The following is a 16,160-nucleotide window of genomic DNA, read 5'->3' as shown; positions in this document are numbered from 1 at the left end:
TGACTGATGAGGGAGAATAGAGATGCATATATGATCTGTAGGTGTTCAGTTAATATTGCCTAATAAATAGGATGGCACCAATTCAGTTAGAAAACACAGGAGTAGGAACTTCTATAGGGATGAGGAGAAATTATGAGTCCAGTTTGGGAACTAACACTTTAGGGGTTTCTATTTTCTTCTACTTTTGGTTAATAAATAAGTTTGGCAGTTTTTGTGTGATGGCAATTTTCCATCTTAAGTATGCTTCCTTCAACTAGAAATTCAGAGAATGGGATGCTACCCCTTTTCTTAAAATCTAGCTCTCCAAATAAGATATACGAGTGGGCAATAAGCATATTAAAATATGCTAAACATTATTAGTCATTAGAGAAATACAAATCTAAGCCATAATATATCAATATTTCACACACATTAGGGTTAAATTTATTTGAATAACCATACCATGTGTAGAGAAGGATTTAGAGAAATTGGAACCCTCATACATTGTGAACAGAAATATAAAAGAGTAAAATAACTTTGGATAACAGTCTGCAAGTTCCTCAAAATGTTGAACTTAGAGTTACCATATAATCCAGCAATTCCACTCATAGGTATATAAGCAAGCTAAATGAAAACATATACACACTTTTTAAAATAATATACAAATATCCATAGCAACATTATTCACAATAGCCAAAAATTAGAGACAACCCAAATGTCCATCAACTGAGGAAAGGAAAAATAAAATGTATATCCATTCTAGGGAATATTGTTCTGCAATATAAAGGAATGATTTGCTTATACATGTTACAACGTGGATGAACCTTGAAGACGTTATGCTAAATCAAAAACATAGCCGGTCACAATAGACCAAATATTGTATGACTTCATTTATATAAAATGGCCAGAATAGGCAAATCTATAAGAAAAGAAGTATTTAAATAGCTTCCTAGGACTGTGAGCATGGATCTCAGATGGAAAGTAACTATTGGGCACAGGACTTCTTTTTGGAATGACAAAAATTATCTGAAATTAGATTATGGTGATGGTGGCACAACTCCATAAACATACTAAAAATCATTGAATTATGCCCTTTAAATGGTAAGCTTTAAAATAATGTGAATATTTCAATAAAGCCATTTTTATTTTTTAAAACTAAATAGCAGCAATCATCTTAATATTCATTTTAATTTTTAATTGTGAATTACATAAATAATGGTTAGTCTTTTTATCCTATGTTCATTCCTCTTTCTGGATTCAACAGTCTTCCTGAGGTATATCTTTTAGCAGTTATCTCAGGAAGGACGTGTATGATAAATTCTCTCAGAATGAGTTTGCCTGAAAGATGTCTTTATTTTGCCCTCATTCTTAAATGATATTTATCTCAGTTTAAAATTTCAGGTCAACAGTATTCTTCCCTCATCTCTATACAAATATTATTCAATTTGACTTCTGGCTTCTAAATAGACTATTGGGAAGTCTGCAGTCAGTCTAATAATTAATCTACGATAGATACATCAGTTATGATTAGCTATGTCTGAATAACAGAAACTCAAAATTCCAGTGGATTAAATGAAATAAAAGCTTATATCTCTGTTATATAAAAATTAGAGATAGAAGTTTACATCTCTGTTGAGTGAGATGTAAGCCTTTCAGAACTGATATAGCAGCTCTGTTTCACAAAATCTTTAGATTACCACTCTACCAACCCTTGGGTTTGAGCATTATCATTGTGGTCCGAGATGGCAGCTAGAGCGCTAAGCATTACATTTGTGTCCTTGGCAGCAGGATGAAAAAGGGATAAAAAAGAAAGGGGACAAAGACTACACAAAAGCCTCAAGAAAGTTTCCAGAAATCTTTCTTTGGCAGTTCTGCTTACATTCTATTGACCAGAACTTAGTTACATGGTCACACCTAGCTTTAACTCTGTATTTGGATATGGGGACATAGGCCCAGCTAAAAACTGAAGTTCTTTTAACATAGAAAAAACAAAACTCAGCCAGGAGCAGTTGTTCACGCCTATATCCCAGCACTTTGGGAGGCCAAGGTGGGCAGACCACTTGAGGTCAGGAGTTCGAGACCAGCCTGGCCAACATGGTGAAACCCTGTCTCTACTAAAAAAAAAAAATACAAAAATTAGCCGGGCATGGTGGCACATGCCTGTAGTCCCAGCTACCCAGGAGGCTGAGGCAGGAGAATGGCTTAAACCCAGGAAGCAGAGGTTGCAGTGAGCCAAGATCGTGCCACTGCACTCCAGCCTGGGTGACAAGAGCAAAACTACCAAAAATAAAAATTAAAAAAAAAAAAACACTAAACTCGTAGTCTCAGACACAGTAGGTAACCTGTCTTTTCAATTATCTTTGGTGTTGGCTCATCATCTATAATGTTCTGCAGTTTCATTATAATGTATCTGCCAATAGATTTTTATTTTCCTGTTTGAAACTAGGTACAATTCGCCAGTCTGAGGATTCATATCACTAGTCAATTCTGAAAAATTCTCAGCCACTAGATCTTCAGTTACTATTTTGTCCATATTCTCTCTGGTCTTTCATTCTGACCTCCTACTAAATGTGGGCTGGCCCTTCTCATTCTGTCTTCCGTAGTGTTTGACCATTCTTCTATATCCACCATTTCTCTGTGCTACATTTTGGATAGTCTCCTCAGATATATCTTTCTTCTGGTTCATTATTTCTCCTTTTAGTCCTATTGAACACAGTTGGTAAACTGTGTTTGGGTTTTGTTTTGTTGGGGTTTTATGCTATATTTTACATTTCTTGAAGCCTACAGATTATCTTTAAGATTTTCCATTTTTTTCCAAGGTCTTGTTCCTTTCTTAGAGTTTCAACTCATTTTATATCTTCTGTCATTTTTAAATAGACCTAGTCTTTCTTTTTTCCAGTTTGTCATTATACCACAGGTTGAACATCCCTAATCCAAAAAATTGAAATCCAAAATGCTCCAAAATTCAAGGCTTTTTGAGCACCACCATGACACCACAAGTGGGAATTTCACATCTGACCTCACATGACAGGTCGCAGTTCAGTGATGATTTAATGTACACAAACTTTGCTTCACGCATGAAATTATTTAAAATACTGTATAATGTTACCTTCAGGCTATGTATTTAAGATATATATGAAACGCAAATGAATTTTGTGTTTAGGCCTAGGCCCCATCCCCAACATATCCCATTATGCACACACAAATATTCCAAAGTCAGAAACAAACTCAAAATCCAAAACATTTCTGGTCCCAGGCATTTTGGGTAAAGGATACTCGACCTGCATCTCAAGTTCTTAGGCTCTAATTATCTGTGTTCACTGACTCTTGCTCATCATGGAGGACTGCTGCCTCTTATAGGATTTTTGTTTTATTTTGTTTTTAATTTTGACTGTGAGCTCATACTTAGTTGGTCTTGTTTTCTCCATCAGAGTATCTTATGACTTGGGTTGTATTTCAAAAGATTTTTCATTTGATTCTGCCATTAGTAGCCCAGAACTAATGTTTGTTAATTTCTTAGGCTCAAAGGGTTCCTGGACCCTTCAGGTAGTTTCAATTGCCCAGGGAAGACTTTTCCTCAAGAGCCAGAAAAGCCAAGCAAGTTACCTTATTACCCCTCTATGCTAATGGGAGCATTTTGTTTTCTTGATCTCTCTTTTATTGAAGACGTAGCCCTTGTTTCAACTACCTATTGATGCGTAACAGATCACACCAAACTTGTGGCTTCCAACAACAACAACTATCTATTTTGCTCACAAACTTGTACTTTGGGAAGCGCTCAGAGATGGGCTTTCCACAGGGTCTCTGTTTCCTCACAGCATTATGACAGTGCTCTAAGAACAAGTATCCCAACAGGCAGCAGGTGGAAGCTGTCTCTTCTGATAATCTAACTTTGCAAGTCACATCATATCATCTCTGCCACATTTACAGGCCACCCAGACACAAGGGAAGAAAACAGAGGCCTCGCCATCTCAGTGGGAGGCTTGTCAGCATCACATTGCAAGAAGAGCATGTGGGATGGGAGATATAGTTACAAATATTTTTGGAAAACACAATCTGCCATATGTTTTAAGAGTCCGAGTTAGGCAGAAGTTTCAGATCCAACTTCCCCACCCTGCATAGCCCAAGGTCTTATCTCCTTTCCCCATGTAGATATTAAAACATGTGTTACTAGATTACATGGACTTAACAGCACCACCCCCATGCAGCATAGCTGCAAAATCTACACACATGTTAACAGCTTACCATACTGATATTAAATTCCTCCTTCATTGCTGGCACCTATGGGGTTCCCTTTCTTTACTGCAAGTTTATGCATTTAAAAGTATTTTTAAAACATTTCACTCAGCATTTCTATGTGCTTGTAAAAAATGAGAAGGTTTCAGGTTATCCTCGCCTGTCTCTTGCAGAAATCTAAAACTTCATCTTAACTTTATTCAAAGGAGTATACATTGAGAGGTTAGAGGAGGAGGTGCTTGGAGTGCAACAGCCAAGCCATGTCTTCCTTTCCCTCCCTGGGGTCACATTACACACAAAAAAATTCTATTCATATTTTTCAATTATGTAACCATGTACACATGTAGCAAGCGTAAATATTTGCTATTATCTCAATAGGTGGTACTGCAATTCCCATTAAGGAAGCAGAAACTGGTCTGCACTTAGGCAAAAATAAGTTGAAAGGAGTAGAACGTGAGATGCTGAGGACAAGGGTGTGAGCAGATCCACCAAAACTAGAGAGATAGTCAAGCTGCTGCTCTCCATGAGAGATCCCAGGAGTGGCTTTGATTCCTAAAAGGGAGGTGGAAATAAAGGGTAAAGAATGGAGGAGAGTGAGGATAAAAGGATGTACAGTGGTAGGCCAAGAGTGGCATGGGCAAAGGAGTCTTTAAAATTTTTATTGGTGGTAGAATGACTGAATGGACTGTTGAAAATCAAACTGAATTTAAATGGTCTGCCTGCAATTGCAGTGCATATTGTGGATCTCTCTTGTTCATCCCTTCTTAATCTTCAGTCAAGCTCTGCTTTGAACAACGCCTTTGGTTACTCTCCAGAAAAAGGAGGAGGAGCTTCGTAGCATATCTGAGACTATGTCAGAGCAATAGGAAGATAGCCAGAAGCAAATAGAGGAAAGCAATCGACAGAGGTAGGAAATCAGGGTCAGAAGAACACCACCATGCCAGGTACTCATGGAAGCATCGGGGAGTGCCCTGAACTTCCAAATGTCAGCACACAACAGCAATGTAAGCCTCTTCACCTAGATCTCAATGGACTGGGAGTTCCAGCTGACATCTGGGTTACACGTATCATCCATAAACTCCTAGAAGCTACTTATGGTATCATCAGCCAGTCCCCTGGTGGACCGCTGGCTAACATATTAGGGACCTAGGGATATGTCTTTGGATATATTTCAAAGACTCTATCAAGCACATTCAAAAAGAGAAGGCAGAGTGAGTCTCAGTGTCCTGCTCCCTACCCCCATACACATGCCAGTCCATCACTCTGACCACGACCATCAGTGCTTTCCAGGACATGGTGAATATTCCTTCACTGGATGGGCTCCTGCAGAGAGCTCATGACCCCATGACAGGGATGTCATACAAGGGATTTGAGCTTTAGACAGAGTGGTGAGCACTGGACTGGATCATTTGTAAACTCTACTCTAACTTGAAATCTTTCAAATACCAGTGAATACATCTGTTGACTGAACCAAGCTGATCTGCTTGCCTGATAACAACTGTGTTGAATGAAAGGGGTGGAGAAAGGGGGTAAGATAAAGTGGTGAAGCCCCCTTGTGGGCAAGCAGAGAAATTTTGGGTCAACACAACTTGGGGTCTAACTGTGGCTCTGAAACACGGATGTGTCACAGGTCACTGGGGGAGCTGGGAGAGGATGATTATAAGTGTAGGTAAGAAGCTAGTAGCCAGCCATCTTGTGTTCTCGTCTTGCGTTGCTTGCGTGGTTGATTGGTTGGTTGGTTTTTGTGGTATGAAAACTTAACATGAGAGCTACCCTCTTAATGTATTTTAAAGTGCACAATACCATATTGTTAACTACAGGGATTGTGTTGTACAGCAGATCTCTACATCTTATTCATCTTACATAATGGAAACTTTATACCCACAGAGCAACAACTTCCGGTTTGCTCCTCCCACACCCAGCTCCTAGCAAACACCATCCAATTCTGCGTTTCTATTAGTTTGACCATTTTTTCTTGCCATAGCACCCTAAATGTACCTGATCTCGTCTGTCCTGGATCCCTTATATGGTTCTGTCTCAAACGTAGTACATGCCCCTGAGAACACTGAAAGCCCAGCCACCAGCCACAGTCCCCCACTCATGGCATTTCTCAGTTGTTCCTCCTACTTATTTCTTCTTCTTCTTTTTGTCTTCATCCATCCCCAGTTCAAGCTCCCTTCTTTTGTCACCAACCCTCCTAGCTATAACAACTGGTCTAGTAAAGTTCCCTGGCTGAACTCTAGCACTGTCTCGGACATGATTTTGAGTTCCCCCTGGGGCTCCACATGTGGCATCACCATGTCATAGGTGCTATTTCAACCAAACCCAGCGCTTACCCCACTGCACATGTCTGCCTCCCATTTCCCACCTCTGCCGAGGGAAGGGGATCATTCACCCAGCACAAAAATACGAAGGGCCTCCCCTTGCTTCACTCCCCCATCCACCCTAAGTACTCCAGCTCTTTCACAGGAAAATCTATTCCCCAAAATACCTGGATTTTTAATTAATCTCTATTTTCTTATTGCTTTTGATACCACTATAGTAGTCCCCCATTATCCGAGGGGGTACATTCCAACAACTGCCTGAAACCAGGGATGGTGCCTAACATGATTGCTGTTAATCAGAACACGATTCTGTTTATGTCTACCATCCTCAAATTTAATAACACTTCCATCTTAACTAAGCACTTATCCTGTCCTGTGGCCATAACTTTTGTAGCTTTAGTGTAACAACAAAACTAGCACAAATTTCTGTTTCCTTCTTTACAGTTTCACAGATAGAAAATTCGCTCTCCCTGTGGATCTCAGCAACCTTGGCATACAATTTTTTTTCTTTTTTTTTTCTTTATTAAGTCAAGAACTTTCACCTTTTCACTTAAAGGAAGCCCTTGATGGCTTCTCTGTGGTGTATCCGAATTGCCAGCATCAGTACTCTTGCACTTTTTACTAAGTGCACTTAGAAATTGCACTTAGGCAATTACTAAATAAAATAAGGGTGATTTGAATACAAGCCTGGCAATCTGATAAACAAGAGGGCTCCTAAGTCACTAACCTGTGGGTAGCATCTACACATGGATCCACTGGACAAAGGGAGGATTAACATCATGGGTGGGGCAGAGTGAGATTTCATTTCGCTATTCAGAGCAGCACTCAAATCAAAACTTGTGAATTGTTTATTCCTGGAATTTTCCATTTCACATTTTCAGACCGCTGTTAACCACAAGTAACAAAACTGGGAAAGTGAAACCGCAGATAAGGGAAGACTTTTGTATTTTCTTCTCCACGATTGCTCATCTTGGGGGAGAAATTAGTCCTCCCTCAGGGAAGCAATCAGAACTCCAGCATAGAGCTGCCCAGCCACAAGAGCTTTGTGGGCACTGTCTCCCTCTCTCGGGCTCCTCCAATGCCTTGGACTCCTGACAGAATCTCTGTCCAATGCACTGAATGCGGCGTATTTTACATCTTCTAGAGGAGAGAGATGCCACCAAAATCTGGGCTTTTTCTGCCACACTGTGGCCATGTCTGAACACTACATGTGGCCTTCATTCCCTTACATGTGGTATTGGGAGTTTTTTTCAATGAAGATTATAAGTTACCTTCTTTACCTGTTACCCCATTCAAACCCTCAAGCCTCAGCTGATGCTCACCTCCTCCAGAAGAACTCCCTTGAATTCACCTCCACGCCAGGCTGGCTGAGGCGTCCCCGTTCTGACTCTCCCAGCTCCTCCTACCAATCGCTAGCATTTCCTTCCACATGCTGTATTGTAGCAGTCACTTCTGTCTCCCTGATTAGATTGCGAACTCTTTGAAGACAAACCAACTCACCTGTGTTATCTCCAGGGCTCACAGAAGAACACAAAAGTCTTCAATAAGTATATATCAAATTAAAGAAAAAAGAGAAAAAGAGAGGAGGAAGGCTGAAAACTCAGGGTAATAACAACTACCCACACTTATTGTGTGCTTGTGGTATACAGTCCCTGAGCTTCATATAATGGATTCCAGGGTATCAGGGCCAATATCCACCTCTGCTGCCCCAGTTTCCTCCAATTGAAGGGTCCATGTCTGTCCTGACAGGGGCCTTCTCGACTCTAGTCCTTCACATGGTCCATGACCAACATCTGTTTCGATGTTCAGTGATCACATCATATGTTTTTAAGCATTTTAACATTCACCCTTGCATGTGATCATCCACAACAACTTGGAAATAAGTTATAGTATTGAGAGGTGAATCGGGCTGGGCTTCTGGGTTGGGTGGGGACTTGGAGAACTTTTCTGTCTAGCTAAAGGATTGTAAATGCACCAATCAGTGCTCTGTGTCTGGCTAAAGGTTTGTAAATGCACCAATCAGCATTCTGTAAAATAGACCAATCAGCATTCTGTAAAACGGACCAATCAGCACTCTGTAAAACGGACCAATCAGCACTCTGTAAAATGGACCAATCAGAGCTCTGTAAAATGGACCAATCAGCAGGATGTGGGTGGGGCCAAATAAGAGAATAAAAGCAGGCCACCCAGGTGAGCAGCTGTAAGCCGTTTATGTTAGCTTGCCTGGTGTGGAAGACTTGTTCTTTTCTTCTTTGCAGTGAATCTTGATGCTGCTGGCTCTTTGGGTCTGAACTACGTTTATGAACTATAACACTCATTGCCAAGGTCTGCAGTTACACTCCTGAAGCCAGCAAGACCACAAGCCCCCCAGAGAAAAACAACTCCGGACATGCCACGTTTAAGAGCTGTTACACTCACTGGGAAGGTCTGCAGCTTCACTCCTGAAGCCAACAAGACCACAAGCCCCCCAGAAGGAAACAACTCCGGACATGCCACGTTTAAGAGCTATTACACTCACTGGGAAGGTCTGCAGCTTCACTCCTGAAGTCAGCAAGATCGTGAACCCACCAGAATGAAGAAACTCCAGACACATCTGAACATCTTAAGGAACGTACTCTGAACACAAATCTTTAAGAACTGTTAACACTCACCACGAGGGTCCGTGGCTTCATTTCTGAAGTCAGCAAGACTAAGAACCCCGTGGAAGGAACCAATTCTGGACACAGTACTGTCCTAGGATCGAGGGGAGGAAAATGTGCTCTTGGGTTAAGTTACCTGCCCAAGGTGGCATAGAATTCTTAATTCTGTACACAGAATTCAAAGCCGGGCTTGACCCCCAGAGCTTATATCAGGGTTCCTGCGGACTTTCCCACCAGCATGTGGGAGACCATTGAGGACAAATTCTGGGGGGGATTGGGGAGCGTGTACACTGGTAATGGGACGGCTCACCGATGTTAGGAGGAAGAGGAGCAGAGGGAACAAAGCAGAAAGGGGACAGTTTTTGCAGTTTTCATTCAATCAGCTTTTGTTCTACGCCAGGTACGGTCTACCACATAGGGCCCATGGGCTCAAGGAGCTGACCAATAGGGAGGCTGACAGATGCATAAAAGAGATCTCCAGGTAGGAGGGCTTTTAGGGCCTGGCACTGGAGGGCACCTTCACTGGCATCCCAGAGAGCTGGACTAGCAAGGGACCCCACAGCCAGCTGACTTCATCCCAGAAGTCCCCAATGTCAGAAGCCACAGTGGGTTCCAGGAGGTCCTCACCAAGTTGAGTCCTGGACCTGAGCTGGGGAGATCAGCTGTTCCCCACACTGCCTTGGTGCCTACAATGCAGTACCCATGTGGGGTGCCCACCATGCAGTACCCACATGAGGTGTTCTGGCTCCCCCTGCCCATTGCAGAGCATGGCAGTGCCCACACCCCGTGGCTGTCACCTCGGGACAGCTGGCTTTGTGATGGATGCCATTCTCAAACCATCTGCTGGTTGGAAGCTGGTGTGCCTGCATTCACACAGCACTGATGTCAAAGCATCCAGTCAAGGTCATTCTCAACTCCTCACTCTCCTGGACACTGTGATTCTCCCAGCATTTGTGAGGGGAAGAAATGATCTCAGCTTCCTTTGAGTTCCCCTCCCTCCTCTCTAACCCCCACTTCTAGGAGAATGATTTCCCCATGTTATTGTATGTGCCCACGGTTGCTACGCAGATGCTCTAATTGAAGTCAGGTTGATCGGATGCCACTGCTTGAGCCTGCAATGATGGGGCGGGGGTGGTGAAGGGGCCTGGTAGCTCCAGAGTCTCACAGGAATCACTCCACAACATCCACCACCATAAGCAGCCCTTCCCCAGTCCCCACTCCCAGATCTCTGCTGACCCCTAGAGGTTCCAGCCATCACAGCAGAGGCTCTGGCCGCCTCCCCGCCTCCGCCATCCCCTTCGTGCCTGATTCTATGCTGGCCAATGCACACTGTCAAGGCTTTCTGTCTTGTTGGATGCAAAAATTAGAGAATGTTGCAGTACTTCATTTTCCAATCTCAAAAAAAAAAAAAAAATCTATCATCCGAATTCTCCCAATCTTCCCAGACTGAACTCTTCCTTCACACCACACAATGAAGATCAGTTTCAAGGTCATAAAGTGAAGTGAGCATCTATCGGACATTGCTACATTAAAAATAATTTTTTTGCCTTCCTAAAAGTCACCTAATCTTTCCCTCTCCAGTACTGACTACAAAAAGACTTAGTAGCTCACGTGCCATCTCACTTTTTCCAGGGTATTGCAATTAACTCAGGGGATTTTTCTTTCTCCTTTTTTTCCCCTATATCAGTCTAACCTAATTGGTTTGCCACTAATTACTTGTTTCCTATACAGATAGGTGTTCATTATGTCCTCACTTGTCTCAAGCTAATAAGCTTTCAAGGACACATCATCCTTTCAACCCAGTATACAGTTGAGAAGTTCACACAAGAAGTTACCTTCCTTTCTCTGCGAAGGGACTAATTGCCTCAACTCTCATGCAAGGACCCCCCCCCCCTCAACCTTCGTCTGTCTTGTGGTGAGCCTCGGGGACTCCCATGGGGGAAGGGGCACCCAGCACAGCCGTCACAGTGTGGTTGGGTCACAATTCCAGCTTATTTGCCTGACGACTGCTCAGGAGATGAAGAAAAAAATGGGATAAAAGCATATTCTTCAACCTCATTGAGCTGTGGGATGAAATATCTCTTTTGGAAATAATGATTCCAGGTAGGAGGGCAGTGAGGAATGGGGCTCATCAGAAGCGAGTGTTTTATTACACAATTTCTAAAATATGAGCACTTCATGCTCTTTTATTATCGTACATTATTACAGTTCTATAAAAATCATTTCTAGGAAATCAATCCCAATGTTTCAAAGCCTTCCAGAAAGAGCTGGGAGGCAGAGTTTAGAAGCAGCCCTGTAAGTAGAGAAATTATACTTTCAGCTTTACGTAATAAGATTTACTACGGCACTGTCCACACTCAGACCTAGTCAACCCTGCATGAGAAATGCAGTGACTGGGGATTTGTAGAGTTCCTCCCAGGCCACAATTTCAAAAGACAGCAACATTTTTGACTGACCTGGAAAAGAAGTCAGATGGCACGTGAGCTACTAAGTCTTTTTGCAGTCAGTACTAGAGAGGGAAAGATTAGGTGACTTTTAGGAAGGCAAAAAAAAAAAAAAAAAAAAATTAATGTAGCAGTGTCCAATTTTGAACATTTTCCAGGTGGGAAAACAGAGGCCCAGATAGTGTGAGTGAAATTACTTTTAGTGAAAGCCAGTGAGGCAGCGATAAATCCGTTTCTATTTACAGTTCTACCATTTCTCCACCTGGTGCATAGTGGGTTTGGGGAGCATCTCCACTCCACCCTGATCCATCTCTAGTATTTCCCTTCCCTTCTTTGGAATCTAGGTTTTCGTTCCAGGGAGTGCATTAACTTGCTGGATAATTTGCTGATCACACTGGTATAGAAACCATTGAGAGGCTTTAGACTCCTACTCTCTCATAGGGATCAAGACCTGGAGACAAAGGAGTCAAGGGAAGCCCCATGGCCTAACCACAGCCCTAGGAATATCCCCAATGCCTAAGGAAACCCATTCAATCCATCTGAGCTTCAAAATGTCACCAAACTGAGGAAAAGCCAGTGGAGTAAGTCCATAAGTCCACTTTGAATGGCGGTGATGCCTTCATAGCTAGAAGCATTTCATGTACCTCTCCTCACTTTATCTTCATAAAACATTCATAAAAAGGATAGTCCTAGCACAGCACTTCTCAAACTGTAATGTGAACAGGCATCCCCTGTAGATTTGTTAAAATACAGATTCTGACTCAATAGGTCTGAAGGGGTGGTGGGGGGACTGAGGCTCCATGTATCTAAAAAGCCACCAGGTGATGTCGATTCTGCTGCTCTAAGGACCATACTTGGAATAGCAAAGGCTTAGAGCACAATTTGGAAACTACAGTTCTAAGGATGGAAAAGGCAGTAGCAATGAGTAGCTCACCAGCCTGGGCTCAAGTGGGATGTTAACCAGATGACGACATTTCCTACATTACTATTTTATTAACACCTGACAGGATTGAGGAGCTATACCACATAGGGGAAAGATCTCTGGAGAAGATTTTCCGACAGAGACCAGGAAAGGAGTGAAACAAGATTTACTCACGAGAGAAGCGGGCCAGTGGTCTGGCATTCTTGTCTCCAGCTTCATTTGCAACTGGAAAAAAAAAAAAACAGAGGATGCAATTTAAAATAAAGCACATGTGTCCACCAACTATGCCCCAATACAGCCAATCCCCCGGATGCTTTGACAGCAGGCTGTATTTAAGTCTTTGAAGTGAATGAAAGCAACTTTACTCCCTCTGTATCTATATTTCCAAGGCTGCCCTCAACACCTAAACAAGGTCAAACGTCTCAATCATTTTGATTAGAATATTTGGATGAAGCTAGAGAGGATCTCAACAACATCCAGTTTAGTACTCCTAAAGAAGCTAATTGGCTTGCATCCACTTAGTAAGAGGCATGCGCACCAGATTCCAAGCTAGTGGACGTCTTTTGGCTCCAAGAGTCCTCTAACAGTGCTGTCTGTCAACACGCAAATGCACCCCAAGCATCGAAATGAGTCTGGTTTCCTAGGATCCATAGGGGCAAAGCCGGAGCAGGAATTTCGGAAGATAAATAAAAAGCTGGTTTATGTTCAGAAAGATATTAAATTTAGATGCTAACAAACCAGGAAGTTCATCAATAAAATTGTTCAGAAAACAGCCCTAGAAACCTTACCCCTAAATCTTCTCAGCAGGGCAGGCTACCTCCTATGAAAAGTCTCCATATAACTTATCATTGGATAGAGTCATATTTAATGTCCCTTATAACTTATGAACCCATTTTATTGGGTAAAAGAGATTGGTTGTTAAGAGGAAACACAAGTTTCACTCACTTTAAATACCATGGTTCATGCCCATAAACATTATACCTTGGTTGTTGTATGTATACATAGCAGACAGACATGGGAATTTGTGATCTACTTGAATAAACACCCAAAGCAATCAACAAGAAACACCTGTTCATTCTAGTTGAGAAAAAAGCATTCAATGCATCGACAGAATAAAGGAGATTGCTAACATCATCATGAATATATGAAAAGTTGCAGCAGAAGGACAAAACCAATACAGTAACTACTGTCTGAACTTATTATATCATTTTACAAAGAATGGAAGAAGCCGAAAAATTTATTCCACCCTCTCACAAAGGTAAGCATTTTAAAATTTACTGCATTTGGGCAATTTTTAAAAAATTAATGGATTCCATCTCAGTATATTTTGTTTTTCTGGCATTAGCTTTGCCTCACCATCTCCACTCTATTACTAATAAGGGCAATTACTAATTTGGGCAATTTTTTAAAAATTAATAGATTCCATCTTAGTATCTTTTGTTTTTCTGGCATTAGCTTTGCTTTATCTGCACTATTACTAATAAGATGTTATATAAAAATGACCAGCAGGGGGCGGCAATAATTCATCCAGCTCCCATCGTCTGTCACACCACAGCATTTCAAAAAAAGAAATGGGCCTGGCGCGGGTGGCTCACGCCTGTAGTCTGGGCACTTTGGGAGGCTGAGGCGGTCGGATCACGAGGTCAGGAGACCAGCCTGCCCAACATGGTGAAACCCAATTACTCTACTAAAAATACGAAAAATTAGCGGGGCGTGGTGGTGGGCGCTTGTAATCCCAGCTATTCGGGAGGCTGAGGCAGGAGAATCATTTGAACCTGGGAGGTGGAAGTTGCAGTGAGCCGAGATTGTGCCACTGCACTCCAGCCTGGGCGACAAAAGCAAAACTCTATCTCAAAAAAAAAAAAAGAAAGAAAGAAATGAAATAATTACTACATTCTGCACCAAATACATTTTAAAAGAAAAGATTTCCAATTCAAAAAAAGATCCAGGAGTTCTAAGAGCAATGGCTATTCTTGCTGTCTTCTAAAATGTTTTGTAGAACCACCACATGAATATAAATAATTCACATTCATATTCCTGCCTCCGCTCAGAGCTACATCCAAAGTATTTCAGAACAATGGTCAACGATCTCAGCAGAAGTCTTTAACCACAACTGCATATCCTCACATCAGGAAAACTTGGATGTTATCATAGCTAAGCATTAAAAAAATCTTATGGGCACTTGGAAAGCTCTCAAGAGTTTTCTATAACCAAAGTTATAATAAAAAAAGGGGGGGAGGAAAAGAGAGAGGGGAGGGAGGGATGGAGGAAGAAGGAATGAGTCCCAGTTAGGTATAGACATGAATTTCCATGGCCTTGAGTTCAACTTGTTTCTTCCATTTAGACACCGCAAATGTCTGAAGAAAGAAATAGAGCTGGGTGGGGCATAGTGGCTCACACCTGTAATCCCGGCACTTTGGGAGGCTGAGGCAGGAGGAACACTTGAGCTCACAAGTTTGAGACCAGCCTGGGCAACATAGTGAGACCCTGTCTCCACAAAAAAAGTTTTAACAACTTAGCTGGGTGTAGTGGTGCATGCCTGCAATGCCAGCTACTCAGGAGGCTGCAGCAGAAGGATCACTTGAGCCCAGGAGGTTGAGGCTGCAGTGAGCTGTGATTAAACCACTGCACTCCAGCCTGGGCAACAGAACGAGACCCTATCTCAAAAAAAAAAAAAAAAAAAAAAAAAAAAAAAAAAAAAAGAAAGAGAAAAGAAAAAGAAATAGATCCAGGGTTTTACCAAAACCTTTGCTGCAGAAACTTTAAAATGACATTTTAAAATGGGATTACAAAGACCATTACAATTGCTGAGAACACAGGCAGCAACCTAAATGCTCAGCTTGGAGTGTGCACATTCTCCAAGAGTATGCACATTCCTCCAAGAATAAAAGAACAGAGACACCAATGTCACTATTTCACATGCAGCAATAGCCACATCTTCACTCAGCCAGGCCCTCCCTGCCCACCACCCTATCCAAGGATGGGAATTGCTGACCCAGATCCAAGTCAGGCCAGGAAAGGCAAGAATCAGGATCCAGGCCAGTGGGACACCAGGAGAGTTCCCTCTATCCAGAAGGAATTTGAACCTCGCCACCAGCGTGATTTCCCTACAAACATTTCCAATGCCACACTCCAGTACTAGAGGGTCTCCCGTGATGCTGTAGCACCTACAGAACACAATCCAGCTCACCTGTGCCATCTTATTCTCCCACCTCATTTCCCAGAGCATACTCCAGCACTCGGTCACATGCGCTAGATGGACAATCCCACACACGCCCTTCACACACTCTTCCTGCCTGGCTCTGGCTCCTGCTGCCCCCTAGCCTTGGTGCACTCCTCCCTCATCTTCACCTGGCCAACTCCTTACTCATCCTTTAAGATCCAGGTGGAGCCATTCACTTCTGAAAAGCCTCCTCGCCTCACACCCCACCTTCTCCATCCCCCAGCCCCTAGATCTCTGCCCATATGCGTAACTCCCCTTCACACACCTGCCTGTTGTTCTCAAATTTCAGCAGGCATCAGAACCACCGGGCAGGTTTCTTAAAATACAGTTTCTAATTTGATGCATCTGGTGTGAGGCCCAAGAATTTACATGTCTGACAAGCTCCCAGGTGAT

The 16,160-nt window shown here is 42.5% G+C and overlaps 1 protein-coding gene across 4 annotated transcripts in view; it reads right to left on the bottom strand.

Annotated features, from left to right (window-relative positions):
- The window catches only part of PDE1C (phosphodiesterase 1C), a 692,034-nt gene that overhangs the window by 467,336 nt on the left and 208,538 nt on the right, over positions 1-16,160 (bottom strand). For all 4 annotated transcript variants that reach the window (XM_055293497.1, XM_055293496.2, XM_063609689.1 and 1 more), the window contains exon 2: positions 12,719-12,769. In XM_055293497.1, the coding sequence (XP_055149472.1) occupies positions 12,719-12,769 (51 nt within the window). The remainder of the gene's footprint in view (positions 1-12,718; positions 12,770-16,160) is intronic.

This window comes from Symphalangus syndactylus, chromosome 9 (assembly GCF_028878055.3).
Source record: "Symphalangus syndactylus isolate Jambi chromosome 9, NHGRI_mSymSyn1-v2.1_pri, whole genome shotgun sequence".
NCBI classification, from domain to species: domain Eukaryota; kingdom Metazoa; phylum Chordata; class Mammalia; order Primates; family Hylobatidae; genus Symphalangus; species Symphalangus syndactylus.
This window is presented reverse-complemented; position numbering and strand designations above follow the sequence as displayed.